This window comes from Bombyx mandarina, chromosome 16 (assembly GCF_030267445.1).
Source record: "Bombyx mandarina strain Sakado chromosome 16, ASM3026744v2".
In the NCBI taxonomy this organism is placed as follows: domain Eukaryota; kingdom Metazoa; phylum Arthropoda; class Insecta; order Lepidoptera; family Bombycidae; genus Bombyx; species Bombyx mandarina.
In genome coordinates, this window is record NC_143222.1 from 10,242,249 (window position 1) to 10,266,739 (window position 24,491).

At 40.8% G+C, this 24,491-nt stretch overlaps 1 protein-coding gene across 1 annotated transcript in view; it reads left to right on the plus strand.

Moving 5' to 3' along the window:
- Positions 1 to 241: 241 nt before the first annotated feature.
- The window catches only part of LOC114251936 (fatty acid synthase-like), a 44,230-nt gene continuing 19,980 nt past the window's right edge, over positions 242 to 24,491 (plus strand). The window contains exons 1-20 of the mRNA XM_089733484.1: positions 242 to 483; positions 1,288 to 1,480; positions 4,746 to 4,866; positions 5,790 to 5,993; positions 6,436 to 6,552; positions 6,661 to 6,839; positions 7,079 to 7,221; positions 14,020 to 14,223; positions 14,304 to 14,490; positions 14,577 to 14,739; positions 14,833 to 15,002; positions 15,409 to 15,560; positions 15,635 to 15,818; positions 20,179 to 20,327; positions 20,418 to 20,602; positions 20,680 to 20,799; positions 20,878 to 20,987; positions 21,243 to 21,433; positions 22,545 to 22,699; positions 23,656 to 23,910. Coding sequence (XP_089589610.1) covers positions 337 to 483; positions 1,288 to 1,480; positions 4,746 to 4,866; positions 5,790 to 5,993; positions 6,436 to 6,552; positions 6,661 to 6,839; positions 7,079 to 7,221; positions 14,020 to 14,223; positions 14,304 to 14,490; positions 14,577 to 14,739; positions 14,833 to 15,002; positions 15,409 to 15,560; positions 15,635 to 15,818; positions 20,179 to 20,327; positions 20,418 to 20,602; positions 20,680 to 20,799; positions 20,878 to 20,987; positions 21,243 to 21,433; positions 22,545 to 22,699; positions 23,656 to 23,910 — 3,329 coding nt within the window. The 5' untranslated portion in view covers positions 242 to 336. The remainder of the gene's footprint in view (positions 484 to 1,287; positions 1,481 to 4,745; positions 4,867 to 5,789; positions 5,994 to 6,435; positions 6,553 to 6,660; positions 6,840 to 7,078; positions 7,222 to 14,019; positions 14,224 to 14,303; positions 14,491 to 14,576; positions 14,740 to 14,832; positions 15,003 to 15,408; positions 15,561 to 15,634; positions 15,819 to 20,178; positions 20,328 to 20,417; positions 20,603 to 20,679; positions 20,800 to 20,877; positions 20,988 to 21,242; positions 21,434 to 22,544; positions 22,700 to 23,655; positions 23,911 to 24,491) is intronic.

Consider the following 24,491-nt stretch of genomic DNA (forward strand, 5'->3'; position numbering starts at 1 on the left):
TCATAAGTAATCCTTTTTCCTAAAAAAAAAAACATAGGCGGATACTTTACTTTTTCGATGTTAGCTTCAGTTGCAGATAAAATTGTAAGCTAAATTTTAAATTACTGATCCCTTAAACCGTCTGATCTTTTGACCACTGAATGGACAAAAAAATGTAAGTATTAGACAATACCGAATTTAATACTTGAATCAAATTGATTTAATTGTATATTTACATTTTAAAAAGAATTACCGTAAAACAATGAAGTAGGTTACTATATAATGCGGTTGTTTATTGAATTTGTTTGTTAATTTGGTTATAGCAACATAAGAAAAGTTACCAAATAATTTATTAAGATGGCCCCGACACCTCAAGACAACAAGATACTAGAAGATGTACCAAAGCAACCTGTCATCGGCGAAAGGGTTGTAATTTCCGGAATGTCTGGCCTGTACCCTGATTGTAAATCTGTTAAGGATTTGGTAGATATTTTGTATAACAAGGTTTGTAACTTGACACTTTAAACTGTGCTATCGTAACATGACGCCCAATTATATCGAGTGATGCGACTGTGCAGGGATCCAAATACCACATTAAGATAATATCAATTTCTCTAAAGAAATACGTATCCAATACATGCACATTAACATCTTCCATGATGGAGCAATAACATTGTGTTATAATTTTATAAGCGACTAGCTGACCCACAGACTTTGTAGTGCCTCAAACGATAAATAAAGGACCTAAATTTTTGCATAAAATAAACTTAAAACAAACAAAAGGAATCCGTCCGACGGGGGACATCGTAGGAAAAACAAATTTTTCAATTTTATTTACCTTTTAAACCTACTCTGGACTTCCACAAATAATTCAAGACCAAAATTAGCCAAATCGGTCCAGCCGTTCTCGAGTTTTAGCGAGACTAACAAACAGCAATTCATTTTTATGTATAAGTATATAGATTATGGTGGTAAGGCGAAATACTGTGAAATATTGTAAAGTTGAACTGATAGTTTAAGCCGTACTATGTTCGTTTACTGCGAAGCAGTCATACCTTATGGTTTGAAGGATGGGACCGCTGTTATGTATTTTCAAACTACAATGTAGTGTCCTCAAGGTGTGCAGCGGCATTCACAATATGTCTATGGGTTACGATGATCACTTAGTAGCATTGTCTTTAAGTCCAAAAAACTATAATAATATACATTTAAATACATATAATAAACATACATACAAAAAAATATACATAAAACTTTCAATTTTAAGTATTTTATGATATATACGATCTAATTACTTTACCCTTCTAGAAAGATCCTATAACATCCGAGCGTCAACGTTGGAGTTATTCCCACCCTGAAGTGTCACAATGCACTGGAAAGCTCCTTGATCTTGACCGTTTCGATGCTCAATTCTTCAAGGTACATTTTCGTCTTGGAAACAGCATGGATTCAATGGGAAGAAAAGTGCTGGAGCAAACATATCAAGCAATATATGATGCCGGTAAATAGTTCAATTTTGTTACGATATTACTTAGATAGGCAGACTAAGAAAATACGAAATGTACAGAATACAGAGCTCGAAAGGCATAACCGATATGTAATTCTGTTCAAGTGTGTTAGCGCGACCAACTACTAGGCAGACTTTCATCCACTTTTTTATAAACAAATTCAGCATATTGTTATTTTTTATAATTTATATCTAATTCAAAAAAAAACAAAAAAAGTTAGTACAGTAAGTTAATTGATAAGCCCTGAATTGCGCTCACATTTTTAAGAAAAAAATGCATGCATTGGAAGTTCAGAACATAACATTAGGACTGGGTTTTATCGAGAAAAAAAAAATCCGTTCCGTGGAATCCTTCCCTTTGTTAATTTCTACAAATAAATGAAGGGCTTTTTAACGCAGTGAGCATCTGGTTTGCGCTACTAGGACTCAGCGTCGTGGACTTAGGTTAAGAGTTCTAAGTCGTCGACTATCGCTTCGACGACCCGTCAGTCGGGCGTACTTGGGCTGGCGCCACGAGTCTGGTTGTAGTGTTGACCGCGGGAAACCCTCTAGTCTGACCGGGTGCTGACCCCGGACGAAGATTGGACGTCGGTTGTAAGAGTGCAGGGGAGTCGTTTAGTGCGGTAGGGCCTTAAAACACCCTGGGGCCCGCGGTCTGCTCCCAACATCTGCAGATCGCCAAGTCCCACCTACCCCACGCATCCCCTAGGCGCGGGGACCCCGCAGGAGCTTCGGGCCCAGCCCGAAAAAAAGGCTTCTAAGTAAGCTAAAGCTGAAGCTGAAGCTTTTCACGAATTGATATTATGCCGCGAGTTCATTACTAGGCGGCACTGAAATTTTCGGGAATTAACGAAGTGACACAACATTACTATTTAAAAATGTATTTATTGCTTTTCGAAGTATTCTCCGCGAAATTTGACACATTTTTCCATACGATGGAACCAATCATTGAAGCAACCATTCCATTCGGAAGTTGGGGTCTCCAAAATGGCCGTTTTGTAGGCGTCCACAGCTTCTTCAGGTGATGAAAATCTCTGTCCACGCAATTTATTCTTTATTTTAGGGAAAGTATAGAAATCATTAGGGCTTAGGTCGGGGCTGTACGGCGGATGGTCTAATAATTCTATGTTTTCTTGCTCTAAAAACTCTTTTGTTCTGTGCGCGGTGTGAGAACTCGCATTGTCGAGATGGAGGATGATGCGGCGGTTGCAGTTCTCTTTACGGAGTTCAGAAACGACCTGTGGCAAACAAATGCTAGCATACCATTCTGCATTAACCGTTCTTTGTCCCTCAAGAGGAATAGTCGTAACATGGCCGGTTTTGGAGACAAACGTGGCCACCATTTTTTTTGCAACACTCCGTGAACGAACAATTTTTGTTGGCTTTAACTCATTTTCGAACACCCAAACTCGTGACAGGTTTTTTGTTTCGGGTTCGTACGCGTATATCCAGGATTCGTCACCTGATACAATGTTGTATACAGCATTTGAGGATCCTGCGTTTAGTCTTTCGAGAGTTCTGACGCACCAAGTAGCGCGAGCCGCTTTTTGCTCTTCACAGAGCGAATGCGGTATCCATCGGGAAAACAACTTTTTTACACCAATTGTTCATGCAAGATTATTTGTATTTGACTCATGCTAATGTCTAAAGTTGCCTGAATTTCGCGGTATGTCACATGTCGATCTTCCTCAATCAGCTTACGCACAGCATCAACGTTTTCATGGGTGACTGCAGTTTTTGGACGACCTTGACGGGGATCATCACTGAGCTTGACACGTCCACGTTGAAACTCAGCAAACCAGCGATAAATTGTGGTTTTGGATGGGGCTTCATCACCAAATGCAGAAATCATCCGGTCAACACACTGTTTTTGTGTTAAACCACTTCGAAAGTCATAATAAATCATCGCTCTTGAATTTTCTCGAGTCAATTCCATTTTCTCAACGACTAAACGAGTTTGACAAAACCTCGTGACAAGACCGAGAATCTTTTTTTAAATAAATAAATGGTATTCGATTTTTAAAACCAAGGAGTTTTCAATTAAAAAGATTTTAATATGACAGGAACAGTGGAAATATTCCATTTCCGATACTTTTAGTGCAGCCCTCGTAAATTGTCTCAGTTAATCATTAATAAATCACTTTCCGAATCTCCAAAATCAAGAATGGTATCTTATGGATCGGCATAACACAAAAGTGTTTTTTCCTTTTCGTGTCATTAAGATAACTAAACACTACTTTCGTTCCTGATCAAGAAGTATAATTTCATTGTTTGTTTGATATTTATCTGTTATATCGTACCTAGAGGATTCATGAGGTACAAATATTGTCTTACATGATGAAAAATCATTCCTAGAGCACCTGTTCTTTCCCGTAATTCCGTGTTTACATCGAGTTAATTTTTATTAGAAATTTGTATTTTATTATTTTTCATTGTAGGAGGCATTGTAAAGTGAGAACAGCTTTTCTAGTAAGTCTATTAATCTAATAGTGAATAATATCCCTGAAAGCGGTACAAATCTCGTCCGCAGTGTCTGTCTTTACAAATTTATGATTACTTTCTTTACGTTTGCGGATGCGCGAATAGATAGATGATAGCTTCGCAGCAATCATTCGTGAACGAATCGCTTCCCTGATTTGCCGCGACTGAACCGCAGTTCAGTCGCAGCAGCTACCTGCGGCTGTTCGCTACGCGGTTGGATCTAGACTCCCCAATAATGTAACACTGGACACGTGTGCATATTGAGCACTCTGGATCTAAACCAGCCTTTAGATTAAGGTAGTTTTGACATTCATTTTTGTTTTATTATTATTTTTATTTTATTCCGAAATTGTTGTTAGTTTTTTATTTTTTTGCTATGTGAAATGTTATTGTTAATTAATGTAATATGAATGCAAGATCTGAAGTAAATGAATAAAATAAATATGTCTTCTTTTGGCTTTCCGTGTTGCCCAATTCCCATGTGCCATGATAAGAGAATACGCTTGCGGTAGGCAGCAGCTTGGCTCTGCCCCTGGCATTGCTGAAGTCAATGGGCGACGGTAAACACTCACCATCAGATGGGCCGTATGCTCGTCTGCCTACAAGGGCAATAAAAAAAAAGAGATATGCTCCGATTCCACATAAAGTGGGATAAGGGAAAGGAGAAAGGAGAAGAAGAAGGCTTTGTCTTCATAATATTTCGCTCTTCACAACATCAAAGTTATTATATATTGGGTACAATTGGGTATACCAATATCCCGCGTTATTCTGTTAACAGGTGTTAGTCCACAAGACCTTAATGGAAAAAAAGTAGGAGTGTACATTGGGACATGTTTCTCTGAAACTGAAAAGGCTTGCTTTTATGTAGCAAGCTCTAGGACAGGTTTTGGCATTGCAGGGTAAGTTACACTATTTTAAAATGTATTTTTTTTTTCATATAAATATTGAAGGGCTGCCAGTATTAAGTAATTACTGAGGCTCATAGGATTGCCAGGTTAAAGTGACAGTGGGTAGGATACATTGTTCGTGGAACATATTGCCGCTGAGTCCAAAACGTTATCTAGTGAAGACGGCGTACCGAAAGACCTAGCCTACGTAGATCCTCTCGACGATCTGTTCAAGGCCGTGGGAATCCACTGGATGCAGGCAGTGAACACCGATTGTTGTGGCGAGGCTTGGGGTGGGTCCATGTCGAGCAGTGGATGTCTGTGGGCTGATAGATAGAGGTTTTTTTTTATTGCCCTTGTAGGCAGACGAGTATACGGCTCACCAGAAGGTGAGTGGTTACCGTCGCCCATGGACTTCAGCAATACCAGTGGCAGAGCCAAGCCGCTGCCTACCGCTTAATACTCTCCACAAGCCTCGTTTGAAGAAGGACATGTCATAGAGGTCCACAGATTCCTCAATTTTAATGCTCCCTGCTTCCATTATGGTTGGAGTAAATTGCCTGGGTTAACGATAGGACAATTCCGATTCATGATTAACTCAAAATGTGGATTACGTCGTGCAACATAGAAATCATATAAAAAGTTGGATTAAAAATGAAGGAAAATAAAAAGGCTACTACTACACATAATAATGACAAAAACTGCGATTTTTATTGTCATTATATTCTTGCCGAAATTTCGAAATATTTAGTTTTCGTCGTCACGGACAAAACGCACGGATCAAGTTGATCGACATTCAACGGTAAAAGTGAATTAATTAGGGCTAGGAGTCGCAAATATTGAAAAACAAAATGTTATACTATTCAGCTCAATCAAGATTGACATATACTTTTTTTTACTGAACTAAGTACCTGCAATTATTTTTGTCATTCTAGGTGCAGCAAAACTATGTTTGCAAATCGTATTTCATACTGGTTGAATTCCAAAGGACCGTCGATGGCAATAGACGAAGCTTGTTGTAGCTCTACTGCAGCAATTGAGCAGGCCTACCTCGCCATCACTCGAGGGGAATGCGAAGCGGCTATCGTTGGAGGAACTAACCTATGCCTTCATCCACATTCCTTAATTCATCACGGAAGGTAAACATGATCTTGTAAATATTGTCAGTTATGATTTAAAATTGCAAAGTATGTTCGAAATCACTCTGTGGGTTTTGAGTTTTTTACCTCGGCAACATACGCGAATTGACGGGGCATTCGTGTCTTGACATCGGTCACTTCTTGGTTGGCAAGATAGATTCGCGGGTTGGCCGCGCAGCCACGGTATCCCCGAATTTCCTACCACATCCTCATCCTAAAACCTCCAATCCTACGACGCAATACTACGAGATCATCGGTTTGTGGTGAGTGATAAGCTAATAATCTCTTAAGAAAATAAATCATGGCGCCGCGCGATTGCGGCATGTGTTCAACAGGCACCTCGTGCTGATTTCCGGAGCCTTAGGTTACCACGAGGGGGCTGGATTCGGACTGAACAAAGTACGAATTTAAAATATTAACAAACTGAATTTATTAATTCTAGGCTCGTGACTATTTGCATGGATTCGAAAACGAAATCCTTCGATCAAAACGCCGATGGTTGTGCCAAATCGGAGGCTATAAACGTTTTATTTCTTCAGAAGGCCGAAAATGCGCTCAGGTAAAAAAAGCTCAAAATTTTATGACTTCCAAAATAAAACAATATTTTGGAAATTATAAGAAAACAAATCAAAAAAAATTCTACTACGTAAGCTGCGTTAACTTTCAGAGTTTACGCAGAAATTGTTTTTGTGAAAACAGAATTTACGGCTTTACCGAATGCCGTAACCGGACCAAAGTTTGGATTTTGTCGTGATCCAGAGGTCATTGCGAATTTCCTCAAGAAATTTTATGAAAATTCTGGAGTGTCACCTGAAGCTGTCGAATACGTAGAAGCTTTTGGGTCAGGTGAATAAATTTTTATTACTGTATTCCAGTCATAGCACAATATCATGGATGATTCAAGGAGTTCCCTACGAGTTTCCTACGAAACAATCAGTAAATGAATAACTGAAGTAATTGTACTGTCCTGTACTTATGTAAAAAGGTCATTAAAGAATAAACCTTAATAACTTACTATTTAATTAATAATCAAATGTTAGGATGTAAAAGGTGGATAAATTCATAACTTTGCAACATTTTTTTAGCTGTATCTGAAGCGGATCGATCAGAACTAGAGACTATCGATAAGGTCTTTTGTAATAACAGAAATGATCCTCTACTGGTCGGCAGTGTGATGTCAAACATAGGATACAGTGAAGCTGCTACTGGAATCTCCTCCATTACAAAGGTTACTAAAATTTTATTATACTTTGTAATTGATTGCGAGATTTGAACACTGGCATAGTTGCATGGTTCGTTATAAGTACATTAGTGGTTATCCGCTTTAGGACACGACGCCTGATGCATTTTATTAAGTATGATCTACCAGCTCTATGGAAAGACCAGGTCAGAAGGGGCGTCGTACCCCCTTACGGGGGCACGGAACGGGCCTCGGGGCAAACCCCACTGCCCGGGCAGAAGCTCCCTGCCACTCAGGGCAAGGGTGAAGTATTTGCAGGATGAGATGGGAGGGGGAGCCGTTCGCAGCGTGTTCAGCACACTTACATCGACATATAAGTATATAAATAACACGATGGCTTGATTAAGCGACGGATCGATGCCCACGGATGTGACACCTCCTTACTAAATAACTACATCTAACTAAACTAAACTAACTATAACTAACTACAACTATTATATATGACGGCGCCAGCTATGGTTGAGCGGTAGTTTCCGTCATCACTCGTATTCGGTTGAACTTAGTTTATTACAATAAAAGTCAATAAAACCTTTTAAATAATAATTATTGAAACTCTCAACAAATAATTTTCACAATGACAGGGTAAACCGACAGTTTCGTTTCAACTGACCGACTGACAGACTGATTGACACTGTCTGACTGCCTGAGACTGAATGACATACTAACAGACTGACTGAGACGGAATGAGACGACTCTGTCCACGTACCGCCATTTTATACTTTGGCGTTACGGCCTCTACCCTACATTTTTGTGTGTTGTGGGTTTATATTAGTAAATAGTTTTTCAGTCGATCGTGGGTGCCATGACGAAAAACCAAGCCAATAAAACCTATAAAACTCTCACCAGTGGCTCCAAGTAGCTGCAATGCACGCAGCGGAACCTCTGGGTCTGCGGAGGGACTTCGGTTCCCTCTGTATTTTGTACCGTATGTTCCATGGAGAGTGCTCTGAGGAATTGTTCGAGATGATACCGGCATCTCGTTTTTACCATCGCACCGCCCGCCACCGGAGTAGAGTTCATCCATACTACCTGGAGCCACTGCGGTCATCCACAGTGCGTTTCCAGAGGTCTTTTTTACCACGTACCATCCGGCTATGGAATGAGCTCCCCTCTACGGTGTTTCCCGAGCGCTATGACATGTCCTTCTTCAAACGAGGCTTGTGGAGAGTATTAAACGGTAGGCAGCGGCTTGGCTCTGCCCCTGGCATTGCTGAAGTCCATGGGCGACGGTAACCACTCACCATCAGGTGGGCCGCATGCTCGTCGGCCTACAAGGGAAATAAAAAAACAAAAAAAAAAACCGGCCTAACCCCGGCAAACCGCGTCGACTCGCGGGTCAAACTGGTTGAGGGGGACAAGAAATTGAACAAGCTTGTCTATTATCTTACACAAAATGCGGTACTCCCCGCAGTGCATAAAGTCTATCCCGGCGGTGAAGGCAATACGATCGCTGATAAGCGTCTGAGGTTGGCGGACCCGGCAGGGTAGCAAGGCATCGTGAGAAAGCTAAAGGTGGCGGGAGAAGCTGATTGTACTGCCACCTAGATTACTTAAGTCTGCTTCGGTGGTGAAGGCAATTCTATAGCTGATAAGCGACTGGTGTTGGTGGATCCGGCGTGGCAGCAAGGCATTGTGTTAAGGCCAAAGGTGGCGGTGAGAGTAATCTTGCTTCTGCATAAAACACTGCATCCTGTTTTCTTCCAATTGTAGCGGGTTTCCGTTCCATTGGGGTCCAGAAAGCAAAGGACGAGAGAGTGTATTTGTGTGAGGCGCAAACAGTTATGCACTTAGAAAATGGTCATCTGCGCAGTTTAATATTTACCGGACGCTGAAACTAAGTCCTCTGGCGATGGACAAAGGTAGAGAGGTCTGATACTGATGCTTATTGGGCTTTGTCTGATGTCTGCACAGAGGCGGCATAGGGAAAGTGGTCGCTTCTGCATCAACCCGGAGTAACGGTGCAATTCGGCAGCACACTATGTGACGAAGCTGCTCTATTTAGAGAAGCACAGCTTCCCCCGCTCAGCCGGGAAGAGGGCTAGAAAAGGTGCCCTAAAGTAACGCTTGCTCCAGAGTTAAGGGGAGGTGGTAACCACGGCTGCCTAAGCATCCCAATAACGTGGTCGACGCTACTATAGAAATAAAATAATAACTAAATCAATGTCTTTCGGCGCGTGGAATGTGCGCACTTTGTTAGACCGGCCCAGCAACATATGCCCTGAACGGAAAACTGCTATAGTTGCGAGAGAGCTCCAGCGCTATAATGTGGATATTGCTGCCCTGAGCGAAACCCATTTAGCTGACGAAGGAGAAATGACAGAGCGAGGTGGTGGTTAAACGTTTTACTGGAAGGGCGCACCGGCTACAGACCCAAGGCGCTCAGGGGTTGGGTTTGCAATTAAGACAGAAATAGTGAATAGACTTAACGAACATCCTGTTTACATATCCGATCGCGTAATAACTCTGCGTGTCCATTTAAATGAAAAAAATATTCTAAATGCTATTAGTGCCTATGGGCCAACGATGGATAATACGAATGAAACTAAGGACAGGCTCTATGAAGAGGTCACTCAAGTTCTTTCCAGAATTCCGAATAGGGAACAAGTTGTTTTGCTTGGTGACTTCAATGCAAGAGTAGGGCGTGATTTTGAAGTATGGCCTAAAATTTTGGGCAGGCATGGTGTGAATGAATATGAACAGCAATGGCCAACTACTGCTTGATTTTTGTTCCAAATTTAAGTTAGCTATTGCCAACACCATGTTCCGCCTCTCTGCCAAATACAAAACCACGTGGATGCACCCGAGGTCAAGGCATTGGCATCTTATTGACTCTGCCATTGTTCGTCAAAGAGACATGCTCATGTTCACTTGACTCGAGTAATGCGAGGGGCTCACTGTTGCACGGATCACAGACTAGTAATTTCAAGGTTACATATACTACTTCATCCTCCTTCTAGATCTGGTAAAGCTCAAGAGAAACTGCAAGGAAACGAGGTGAGAGGTATTTATAAGCAACAGTTAAGTGAGTACGCATCGCAAGGGTGGTAACATGCAACTAAAACGGTGTGACTTTACATATCAGATAATCAAAATTGCTTCTGACACGCTTGGTTTACAAAAGCGAGTTAATGAGGATTGGTTTGATGAGAATAATGAGGTCCTTGTCGTTGCTATTGGCCGCCATCGGGAGTTAGTAAGGAATCAGATTCGCACTTCATAATGTAAACCATAGTGAGAGAGTCAAACCCAGTGCATCAGAACTCAGAAATTAGACGCGAAGTATTAAAGATAAGTGGTGGCTAGAGAAGGCCAGCTACATGCAAATGCTATCTGATACAAATCAGCTTGGACTCTTTTTTGGTGAAGTGCGGAAGATTGTTGGGCCACAGTATAGGGTTAATGTACCGTTGAAGGCTGCAGATGGTCGTTTAATATCTGATAAGAGGGAGTTGTTGCAGCGGTGGGCTGATAATTTCCGATGTTTGCTGGATGTTGACCGTACGGCGGATATTTCTTACATTAACCTGCTACCAGAGCGTCCGAAACTTCTTCAGTTGGACGATGAACCTACTCTTTCGGAAGTAGTTTGTGCAATTCAGCAGCAACGTAATAAGAAGGCTGCCGGTTTGGACAACATCGCTGGAGAATTATTAAAGTACGGTGGGGATGAATTGCATGTTGCTCTGTGGAAAATTTTCCGAACAATTTGATTTTCGGCCAGGTCGGGGAACTTGCGATGCTATATTTTCGATTCGCCAACTGCAAGAGAAAAGAAAGGAGTAATTACAGCCGCTATATCTCTGTTTTGTCAATTTAGAGAAAGCCTTCGATAGTGTTCCCCGCGAAGCTTTATGGGTGCTATTGCTTAAATTGGGATGTACGGAAAAGTTTCTTAGGGTTTTGAGACTACTGCATGATAATATGGGCTGTTGCGTTGTGGCTAATGGTGACCAATCTAGCTTCTTCCCAGTAAGTTGTGGCATAAAGCAAGGTTGTATCTTGGCCCCAACACTATTTGCGCTGTACTTTTCTGTGACCGTAGGAAGGGCTACAGAAAAATCTAATAACGGAGTTCATTTGCGTTTCAGAACAGACGGGAATATTTTTAATATTGGAAGACTGGGAGATTGCTCCAAGTGTTCTCTTGAGATCATCACGGAAATTGTGTATTCCGATGATCTTTGCTTTGTTTCTGACAGCCCAGTTGGTCTTCAGGAACTTATGACCAATCTTAATAGTGCCTGTCAGATATTTGGCTTGAAGATTAAGATCACTAAGACAGAAGTCATGGCTATGGACCGCACGGAGCTTGCTGTACCTGTCGATGATTGTGTGCTTAAACAGGTTGATAAGTTCAGGTACCTTGGTAGTGTAATAACAAATAAAGGTGACCTCGATGCGGAGATAAATGCTCGGGTTGGTGCTGCTTCGGCGGCATTTGGGAAGCTCCGGGATAAGGTATTTCGTTCCCATGACCTTTCTCTAAACACTAAAATAAAAGTGTACACGTCAATTGTGTTGCCCAATCTGTTATACTCCTCAGAAACATGGTGTTTGTATCGTAAACATATTCGCGTGTTGGATAGATTTCACCTTAAATACCACCGAGAGATAATGAACATATCGTGGTCACATCGTGTCAGGAATACGGAGATTTTAAGAAGAGCCGGTATTGGCGGTAGTGGTTTATTTAATGCGGCATCAGTTGCGCTGATGCGGCCATGTGATGAGGATGTCCGACGAGAGAATAACCAAGCGCATCTTCTACTCTGAACTCCATACTGGCAAGCGAAAAAGTGGAGGTAAATTCTTAAGGTATAAGGATGTTCAGAAGAGGTATATGAAGAAATGCAAACATTGACCCCTCTCGTTGGGAGGCCCAAGCACATAATCGTTTGGAGTGGAGACGTTTGGTGCAGCAGGGCGTGCATGTCTTTGAAAACGATAGGAGGCGCGAACTGGACGACAGACGAAATAAATTGAAAAATAGTCCGCCTTCCAGCATTTTTCACAACTTCGTGGGTGGTGTTCTTACGTGTAGCTTCTGTTTGCGCACGTTTAAGAACAAGACAGGCTACCATAATTAGAGCGCATGAGAGGCGCGGACATTAGCTTTTAAGCTATTAAACTGAAAATTTTGGTCGCCGTTGCCGAAACCGGCTTGGAACCATGATAATGATGATGACCCTACATTTTTGTGATATTTATCAAAACCGCATTTTATCATTTAAAATAATGATCAAAACAATGTCTTAGTATTACTAAAGTCGTAATCCACGACACGGCCAACCTGACAGGTTACACGCCACCGTGAGCTCCTGTAACAAATAATTACATTTGGAGTAACAGGGTAATCTCGATCATCCCGACCAGATCGTAGTAAATCAAAAAACTGAACCATAACAATAATTGACAACACAATGTCAAAACGCAATAATCAGAAACTATAACAACTCAGATCGTATAAAACGCTCATGGCTTGGCTGCCAGCGCAGCTAGTGGACATTGATGCCACCCACATTATCATTACCACAAATGATAAAACCAATACACATCACTTCACAGTATAGATTCAGCGACTCCCAGCGGCGTGCTTGCTCGCTGGGGCGCCACCCTGGGATCTGGAGGCGGAGGCGCTCGCTGCCGATTACAGGTGGCGTAGCGACCTCCGCTCTAGGGGGGAAGGGCGCCCTGGCGAAGGTGTAGTTCGAGCGCGGAGGCTCCAATCTCGGCGGTCCGTGCTGGGGGCGTGGTCTCGCCGCTTGGCGGACCCGTCGGCCGGCCTCCGTACCGTCGAGGCGGTCCGCCCGGTTCTCGCGGACTGGGTGGGCCGCGACCGCGGATGTCTCACCTTCCGGCTAACGAAAATGCTTACCGGCCACGGATGTTTCGGCCGGTACTTGCATAAGATAGCCGGAAGGGAACCGACGGCGCAGTGCCACCACTGCGCGGACCGCGACGAGGAAGACACAGCGGAACACACATTGGCGCATTGCTCTGGTTTCGACGAGCAACGCGCCGCCCTCGTCACGGTCATAGGGGATGACCTCTCGATGCCGCGCGTCGTGGCTACGATGCTCGGCAGCGACGCGTCCTGGAAGGCGATGCTCGACTTCTGCGAGTCCACCATCTCGCAAAAAGAGGCGGCGGAACGAGAGAGTGAGAGCTCTTCCCTTTCCGCACCGATCCGTCGCCGTCGAGCCGGGGGCCGGAGGCGGGAATGCGCCCGTACGTCCCGGCCCCTGTAGGTAGGTAGCGGCCTCCTCCCGGTGAAGGTCAAGGGGCGACCTGAGGGGGTAGAGGCCGCGCGGCGCGCTACCAGCACTCTAGCGCGCTGCCAAGGAGATACGAAAGAGCGACCGGTTGGCGGTGTATCGCGTCCCGACTTGGCAGGCTGGTTCTGGTCCAGCGGGGTATTCCAGGACACCAGCGGCACCGTCTGGGCGGCCTGACACGCTGCCGTACCGAGACGGCCGACGTTTCAGAGCCTTTTAAGCATGAGCATCCGGGTGATGGAAGGCCGGCTATCCTCAGCCCACGATGGTTCTGACCCAGCGGGGTGTTCCGTAGGATAGACCATTGTAACCGGTGCCATCTACGCGGGCTTCGGACAGCCTGTCAACCGAGGGCTGGTGGTCGTGGATTTTATATAAGTTCTAATATTTATTGGCTCTGCTTCATACCCATAAATTCCTATTTAACGGTTTACCACCAGGATGTCCATCTGACAGTATACCATTAACGATTTACATGTAATGAAAAAAGTAACATTTTGCTTAATCCTAGGTATTACTAGGATACGAAACGGGTGTACTAGCAGGTAACATGCACTATACAACACCTAGAGATGATATCAGTGGAATCCGCAACGGAAGGATACGCGTATTGAGTGAAAATATGCCGTTCAGTCGCAACTATACAGCCGTCAATGGCATCTCAGTGACTGGTGTCAATTCTCATGTACTTTTGAAAGGACACTATAAACCAAAGGTAAATAATGTATTTTACGTAGTCAAATACGGAGAGAGTAAGTAACAAGCCGAGTTAGTTTCTTTAATTTTTTTCCACAGGATCTCAGTCGCTACCAGGCTACTATACCGTATTTGGTGAACATTTCGGGAAGGCAAGATTCGGCTGTTAAAAACCTTTTGGGTGACTTAAAATCACGTCAAATAGATCCTGAAGAAATAGCCCTATTACATAATATTCACCAAACAAACATTTCCGGTCATATGGGACGGGGGTTCGCGATTTTAGGTGATGCTCCTGATTACTAATTGCCATAAGCGAAGATATATTCAACTTTAATCTAACTACTTACGGATAATGTATGTAATTTACAGATACAAACGACGAGCAGAAAACTATTTGTCTAAAAGAAAGAGCAGAATACTTTGACGATAGAAAACGTCCATTGTGGTTTGTGTACAGCGGGATGGGATCACAATGGCCTACGATGGGATCACAACTAATGCGGATTCCTATATTTGTGGCTTCTATTGAAAGGTAGTACTAAAGTAATACGAATAATAAAACACGGCTGTATCAGTTTATCACATTTTAATTTCGGCTACTAAAAATATTCTAAATATGTTTCAGGTGCCGAAAAGTATTGGAACCTAAAGGGGTGGACATTGTGCACATACTAACATCACCCGATAAAGCAATTTTCGACAACATTTTACATTCGTTCGTTGGGATAGCTGCCGTTCAGATTGGACTTACTGATATTTTAAGTGCCCTAGAAATAAAACCAGATAAAATAATCGGTATGAGCAACGTTGAATATTTAATATTTAAATCTATTCGGCAATGGAACTGATTTAGTTCATAATTTAAGCTTTTAACTTTCATATTTTTTGTTTAATGATTTTTCTTAATACAAGACAACACAGCACTTTAAGACTTTCCGGGTGTTATCATGTAACATTTTTAAGCGCTGACCGGATCGGAATATTTCATACGCGTAAAACGATTACACCGTTTTTATATAATTATTAAAACAAAATGTAACGCGCACCGAACCAGCCTACAGATATGATTTCAATGAAGCATTGAAGATATCGGTGTACTCGCTCCCTGCCTCCCTATGACTTATTTTTATGATATTATTTTGTTATTTTATATCAGCTAATGTTTACTTCCGTATTTGTGTTGATTTCAAATGGAAATCAGGTCATAGTGTCGGAGAGTTGGGGTGCGCTTACGCGGATGGGTGTTTAACAGCAGAAGAGATGATACTATCGGCGTACAGTCGTGGTCTTGTTTCGGTACAGACTCCATTCATACGAGGTTCCATGGCTGCCGTTGGGATAGGACATCAAACGGTAATATTTATCATTTTTTGGTAAACAAATTTTCACACTGTTCATTTGATGATAAAAATGTAACTATGTATTAGGTATCAGCGATGTGTCCAACTTCTATTGAAGTAGCTTGCCATAATAGCTCAGAATCAAGCACAATATCCGGTCCCGCTGAAGATATGAAAAAATTTGTAGCAGAGTTGGCAGCTAAAGGAATATTCGCTAAGGAAGTTCCATGTTCGAACATAGCCTATCATTCAAGATATATTGCAGAAGCAGGTAAATTTACTTAATTATTTTTCTTTTTTTGTGTATTTATTGACTGGAATTATTGGCTGGTGCCGAAGTCTACATTTGACTAGTATGTCTACAATGCATCTTCATCATCATCATCATTTCAGCGTTTCCACTGTCCGCTGTTGAACATAGGCCTCTCCAATCGATCTCTAGTGCGGTTGGTCTGTTTCCACCTGGATCCCAGTGATCCCACGTTGACCCAGCGATTTTCACTAGGTCGTCGGGCCATGAGTACTCGGACTGACATTTCGATCCAGGCTTCCGCCGCGTGCGAACTCGATGAGCAGACCGTTCGATCGCCCGACCTCTGCTCGTGGCACATCTGGCGTCCAAGTGTTTTCTCGGAAATTAATACCTGTGATACTTGCGTCGCATCGCCATTTGTGAACAGTCGGACCGCCTGAATTTCTGGAACTCGTTCAGTAACTCAGTGGGCTCTTTGTGATCAGTTGGCTGTGCGCCGTAATTCAATCCAAACGTCGAGGAACTCCTACGCTGGGGCCTTGTCGCAAGACGAGCGTATTTAAGACCCGGGGCAGTCCCCTGGGCACTCAGCAAGCAAGGAGTTGACCATCGCTCTGTTTGCGGAATTCTCCGCCTACAACACCAAAAGTTAATTTCGGATTTTCTAGCCTTCAAGGCCGATCACGCCGCGAACCTTCTCACGGATTCTCTCACGCTCGCCGCTCTCGCGTCTTTTGTACCCGCGCGCAAAACTCCCCCGTTGTATACTGCGGCCTCCGTCGCGCTCGCCACTCCCGTGTCCTCTATACTTGCGCGTAAAACTCCTTCGTCGTCCGCCGTGGCCTCTGTTGCGCCTGCCACCCCCACACCCTCTAAAGAATATGAATTAGTCCGCAGGTCGCTCGCGTCCGCCTCCTCGTCCTCCGACTCTAACTCGGAGGTCGACTTCGCCCTCGCCTCATTGACGGACGGATACACCTTCGTACAAAAGGGTAAAAAGTGCCGTGGAGTTCCGAGCTCCCGCTGCTATACGCGTAGTAGTTATCCGTGGCATCCCCAAGGAGTCCCACGATCCCCCAATACTCGCTAACATCGAAGCATCGATATGCTGAATCTCACGTCGGTTTATCTTCTACATAATAAGATCGTTCTAAGCAGTGATATACTCAATAAGACACGCTTCTCTATTTTACACAATCCTGACAGACACTATGACGTTTATAAGAAACTCGTGGACAATAAACCCAACACCACCATGGGACTTTTGCTCTCTCTCGGTAATAGAACAAGTGGCCGGACTACGAGGTTATCGTATTCTCTCCCTGTCTTCGGATTTCCGATAAACCAATAACGTTCCAGTGCAACCTGTCCATCCCTTCTTCCAGCTGGTCGAGCTTAACGTCCAGGTTCAAAGTGCACACGTTATGTGTTACCAGGGCCAGTGGTAGTTTTCGTGGGGGGTAGCCGGGTCTCTGTCGGTGATTCTTAAGAAGTCGTCGTGGCCTAAAGGGTAAGACGTTCGGTGCATTTGTATCTAGCAATGAATTGGTGTTCGAATCCCGCAGGTGGGTACCAATTTTTCTAATGTAATACGTACTTAAGATATCTTCACGATTGGCTTCCACGGTGAAGGAATAACATCGCGTAAGAAAATCAAACCCGCAAAATTATAAATTGCGTAATTACTGGTGGTAAGACGTCTTGTGAGTCCGCACGGGAAGGTAATCCTGCCTAATTCTGCCGTGAAGCAGTAATGCGTTTCGGTTTGAAGGGTGGGGCGAGATCTTAGAACTCATATCTCAAGATGGGTAGTGGCATTTACGTTATTCTAGGGTCAGCAGACTAAAGCACATAAGTCAAAAAACTCTACTTTACAGGAATTAAAAAAAAACTATTTAGAATCTTATACATTAACAAACTTAATAATGTTTATTTGAATAATATAAGTCTATAACACTAACTTATTATTAAAATTAAATATTTTAAAGTAAATGTGATTATTTAATAATTAGATGACTTAAGTTATAAGGAACACAATAATAGTATGAGTTAAGTGAAAAAGATCAACAATTAAGATATATATTATAATAATATAAGTCATAAATATAAATAACAACTCAATGTTTCATTAAAATTCTTCTTCTTCATCGAGTTCTAAAATATCTGGATCAGTATTTCGTAGTTTCCAACGTGGGAAGACTTATGTAAAATTCATGGAAAATACCTAGTATTAAAGGGAGCAGCGAAATTAAATCATTTTTTCCTCGATGGATATGGGTAATGGCTGTATAGATATTATATCATCAGTTTGAGAACCCCCTATGGATGATCTCCTTTTCATAGCAACTGTCTTTATAAAATTGTCACTTTCATCTAACGGTTTCATTAAACATCCTCGGCAGACAGGTTCACGTTTACCATGCACAGTAAAAAAGTATTTTTATGTCTTCATTCTAAGCTTTTGCTTTTCAGGTTCAATAGCTCGTATTCTTTGCTTAGATTTATCTTGAATTTCCATTAAAGACGCCAAGTATGCAGATCTTTTTGCATATGACCCCATTTGCCAATATTCTGTAAATATGGCATGCCTATCAGTTAATGGTATACGTTCTTTACATTTCATTCTGCAAAAAGGTAACTCTTTCAAATTCAAAATCATTTATTTCAACTTAGATGTCAGTATAACGCACTTGTTGAATATCAAAATATAAATAACAATGCTATCTCTACCACCGGTTTCAAAAAAAGCCACAGTCCTGAGAAGAACCGGCGAAACAAACTCAGCGGGCTTTTTTTTTGTTTTTTCTCAAATATATTTTTTTTTTCATAGTGCGATCTGATATACATTTTCCTTCTAAAGTTTTGTATGCCTGTCCTAAGTTACGTTTTATTTATTTTTTCTCTTTTTATAGTACTTTTTATAGTTTTATAGTACGTATACTCTTTTTTGGAGACACATTAGGATTCATTGAAATTTCATCACAAGTACTTGAACTTGATGTGATTGGAAGTATCGGTAATTTATAATATGGATCTCGTACAGAATCATCACTAGAGAAGTCAAGTACAGGATGGTATGTTAAACTACTGACTTGACCTGATGATGTCGACGGTATAGGATCGTCTACTACTAGGTTCCCTGTGTTCAAAATCGACTGTTGATTTAAATTTTCTAAAAAAGGACAAGACAATTATCTATTTATAATGATGTAATATTGATATAATTACGTAATTTGCAAATCATAATTTTGAAGATATGTGAAAATATACCTTCATTGCTTTCCAGATGAGTGGATAACGCCATTTCAACTAATTTCTTGCCTCTTTGAATATTCATCTTAAATAAGTAAAATACTTAAGCACTCACACACAACTAACCAAGAAACTGTGCACAATCGACAACATTAGTAAATTAAAACCACTTACCGAAGTATTGTTTACGTTATAAATATTTTTAAGTAACCACTTTCTCTAAAGAAATTATATGTATATGGACTTCGGTTACCACTCAACGCCAGGTGGGTCTTGAGTTCGTCCACCTACCTAAGCAATAAAAAAATGAAAAATAAAGGTTGACTGCTCGGACCCATCGAGTTATAGGCATTTCCAAGGCGATGAAGCGAATAATAAATACGCAATTCCTGAAGTTTGTTGAGGATTGTCAACTAATCAATAACTGACAGTACGGTTTCCGTCATGGTCGTTCAGCCCGCGGGATTCTTGTGTAGCTTACTCACAGGTGGACTGAAATCTTGGAGAGCAAGTGCGAGACTCCTAGCTGTAAGCCTTGATATCGCGAAGGCCTTCGACAGGGTCTGGCTTAGGGCATTTTTGTCGAAGTTACTATCTTACGGAATCCTGGAGGGTATCTGCAAGTGGATCGCTAGCTTTTTGAATGGACGGAGCATCCCGGTCGTTTTAGACAGTTTCTGCTCGGATACCATGGCCATTATCGCTGACGTTTCCCAAGGGTCGGTGCTCTGTCTGCTATCTATTGATGGCACGCATTGCTATGGGCATGACAGCGCAGATGTGCGATATATCGGCCATCAGAGCCTTTTGTCGGAGCGTGGTGTAGGAGAGATGATCAAAACATGTTGTGAGCGGAGAGCTCTCTGGGCGAGTCTCCGAGTGGGGTGAATTTAACTTAGTTTAATTTTTGTTTACAATTTGTTTAGCGCAATCGCACAGCTCCGAGCTAGCATGATGGTGATTGGTTAACATCGCTAATGGACGTCGACGATTAGAATGATATATGATGAAGAAATAAACCTTATGTATTTTTTCTTTTAAATAGTTTAAATGAAAACTTACAATTTTAAAATCACTAAATTACTAAGTACAATATATTTTGCTCCATTAGTATTGAATGTTTCAGGACCTACTCTATTGGAATATTTAAAGGGAGTAATTAAAACTCCAAAATTACGAAGTGATCGTTGGCTTTCTACATCGATTCCTCAGCACAAATGGAATGAGCCTGTTGCTAAGTATTCATCCGCTGAATACCATACTAATAATTTATTGGTAAAATACTTCAAAAAAACCTTAATATAAAACTTTCGAGGCGAAATTGTCCAGCTATATTAATTAATCTTGCTTCATCAATTTATATAGGGCCCTGTTTTGTTTGAAGAAACTGCCAATTTAATACCATCGAATGCTGTGGTCATTGAAATAGCACCTCATGGCTTACTTCAAGCAATACTTAAACGCTCATTGCATTCAGATTGTCGTAATATAGCTCTAACACGAAAAGCGCATCCAGACAATGTAGCATTACTACTTGAGGCTGTTGGAAAGTAAGTAGCTTCAGCATGTCTTATAATAAAATAAAACGCATGCCACTACTCGTTGAAAGGATAAAATTTTGTTTCAGCTTGTATATGGAAGGATATAATCCAAGACTACAGGAATTATATCCGAAAGTAGATTTCCCAGTGGCGACTGGAACACCAATGCTGTCCCATTTAGTGGAATGGGTCCATACTGAAAAATGGTAACTACAATATTGACTGTGAAGACAATCTAATCTGTGTGTAATGATTACTTAACTACCTAAAATTTTATTGTATAGGCCATTACCGCTCTATATGTCGGCCCATAGAAAAACTGCTGCTTCCTGTAAATTTATTATTACCATTCATGATGATGAAAATAAGTATTTGAGTGGAAATGAAATAAGAGGTAATTAAATTATTTATTCATAGTTCATTTATTTATTTATTTATTTATTGAAATGTTATTAATATCTTTTGCATTTAAAGCAAATTAACTATTCTGCGAGACGACTAAATATTTTTTATTTTCACTCTAAGCTGTATCTATGACAAGAAATATGGGTCATAAATAATATGACTGATTACAATAACTATAGGTACTTATAGTTATGTCCCTAAGAATGGGTTAATTTGATGTTTTATGTTAATTTTGTTTCTTCAGGTAAAACTTTGTTTCCATTTGCGGCTGTATTAGTAGCAGTATGGGACACCCTGGCTATGTCAATTCAAGCCCAACGAAAACAAATTTCAGTAATATTTCGTGAGATAAAACTTTTCTCTGAACCGACACTTCATGATCAGCGTCAACTAAGATTGACTGTAGCCCTGCATAGGGGCACGGGAAGATTTGAGGTAGCGTTTTAATATAATTTATTGTATTGTAACGATTGTTACCTAATCTAGACTAATAATGTTTATTTATAACATCCGCTGTAAAATTTTTCATTTTTGATTAAATTATTAATACGCTTTTATTAGGTTCAGACATATGTTAGTTTGTAACGGAATCTTTGAACATGATTAAGATCCCCTACAAAACGTCAGATTAACTCGAAATTTGGCATATTTATCAAAAACCGATGACAATTCAATATTTTAAACAGTTAAACCAGTTATTTACTTTCGGTAGTCAAAGCAACAAATTCATTTGAACGCCTCCGTTTTTTCACTTAGCAAATTAGAAACATTAATTTGCTTGAATGTAAATACATTAATGAATAATTTACGATATATAATGCTACTTAAACTAAAAAATTAAAAATAAATAATAGTTTAAAAAAAAACTAAAAAGCACGCTTTTATAGAAAATTCAACTAATAAATAGAAAATAAATTTATTGTAAACAAAGCTTTTAATACTAAACAGAAGAGAAACAGGTTTCTTTTGTTACCTCCTGTTCCCTTCCGATACTGCTGCTCCAGACAAACTGATGCAAATACTCTTCCACAGTTTCTGTTGGTAGTGAGATCTATATGTATAATGACAGCAAATGTTCTGAACAATTTACCTCTAAGATTAGAGATGCTTAGCACACTTTTCTATTGAATTTTAATTAATCGTTTCTGTATCAGGACGAACGATGTTCCACACATCATCAACCACATATGAAACATTTTTTAAAAAATCTTGAAAAGTTGTCACCGTTAAAATAGGGAATTCCTTCAAGTTTAAAATTTAATTTCGAGTTCGAAGCTTTTAATAGCTTTGTCTGTTATTCAGATTTCTTTCTGGTCATTGGATTTAGAGAATGCGTTGCTCTCTCAATATGCCCTCAAATTTTGTATTGATGTTTCTTATCAGCTGTTTTACCAATCTTAGCGATCGAAGATTTTTTTCATGACCAGTATATAAAACAGAATTGTCATAAGTTTCATCCCCTTAGCTTTTCACCCCCATCACCTGGCAATGAATTACATAGCATGCGAAGGTTACGTCGAAGAAATATAGTCCATTATGTTTTTAGGTTTTGGATGAATTTATCAAAGTGGCAACGGGTTATATCACAAACGTTGAAAAAGTATATAACTTTACTACTGAAACTTCATTAAAATGTAATGGTGTGGAAATAAAGAGCAATGATATTTATGAACTTTTAAAAGTACGCGATTATTCCTACGGGTAAGTATTTTTTTTAAATTTCAGAATTTTATTGTAAATTAGAAGTTCCATGATCATTATATTTCGACTTCGTTTTGTTTCTTCTACTAAATATTTTTCAATGCTAATACTAGAAGTAGCTGTGAATGCAATTCAAAGCTGTCACTGCGGTAAAACGAACAATCTGTTACAATCATCTTAGAAGGTATCTTCTTGTATTCTGAGAATTTATTTAATTGTATTATTTGAAAATAGATTATACTAATGTTTGTTTCTCGTTTTTAAAGAACTTCAGAATTGTACGCTAACCATGTAGATCAGTACGACGGCAGATGAGCAGATTCCGATCCTGATCGTGTCTAGTCACCGTCGCTTATTTTTGGCACCTAAATACACGATTACAACGCTAGTTATTGCCGAGACATCTTGGCAAAACTTTTCGCCGGGAATTTTATAGCCCACAATTTACCATACCGTACCAGAGCGACGCTGATTCTAGAGTCGGATAGTGCGTACCAAAAATTATCTTGAGATAAGATGAAACTGACGGGATCATCTCCCATCAATTCAGTTATGTATATGCCATACTTTGTATAGGTACTGACTAAATTTTTCTTTCTAAGATTATATTCTGTTTGTGTAATTGAATAGTTTCATAGATACGTCTTCGTGTTCTGATATCATTATTAATTAAAAAGTAATTTTAGCATCGCACCGAACAGAAAAGCTGGATTCCCTGTATTCGTTCACAGTGCTCTGGAATGACCTTGCCTCCTTCGTTCTGACTTTTAGGACATGTTCATCCTCCTCAGAGACAGGCAGTGACATGTCCCTGATGTTACTGGCATCCGTGAGTAATAATAACCACACACCGTTATGAGGACCATATGCTCTTAGCCTTCAAAAACAATAAAAAAGTATTTCTCCTAGATACTGCTACCCTAAAGTAATGTTATTAGTTCTATTTATCATTACAGCGAAGACTTCCAGACTATACATCAAGGAAATTCGGCTTTAGATTCATTTTCAATGCTCTGGAACAACAATTGGGTAACACTTATTGATGGTCTGCTACAAGTTAATGTATTGAGGCAACGACACGTCGGATTATCTCAGCCCACAGAAATTAGAAATCTGAGTATAAATGTTTCTGAACATGAGAAGCATATCACGAACGTTGATGGCAAGAATGTAGTGCAGGCCCGTGTTTTCAAACAATATGAGACTACAACGTAAGTTCTATACTTACATTAACAAGCAACCTTACTAGATGTCTTATGACTAAGATGTCCCATCTTGATCTCATTAGATTATATAATACATTAATAAAGTATATGGTTCATAGATTTCACCTCTTACGTCGCGTATTCCATTGGCGAAGTCGAGTGTATGAGAATGTTAGGATTTTTGGAGTCAAAATATGCAGCGGCCTCTACTCCTAAAAAACGAACATTTTTTTTAATAATTTAATGATAAAAAATTATTTGGATTACATTGGTGGACAGCTCGCGACCCACCTGGTGTTAAGTGGTTTCTGGAGCCTATGGATATCTACGTAAATGCCGCCACCCACTTTGAGACTTGAGTTCTAAGGTCTCGCTTTTAACAGTAAAACGGCTGCCCCGCCCTTCAAACCGAAACGCATTACTGCTTCACGGCAGAAATAGGTAGGGTGGGTGGTATTTACCCGTGCGGACTCACAAGAGGTCCTACCACCAGTAAAAATCAGATGAGGAGGATCGAAAATTACATGTCTAGGGCAACGGCAGCTGTACATTGCCTCGTCGCGGGGTCGTCAAGGGCGAGGATGTAA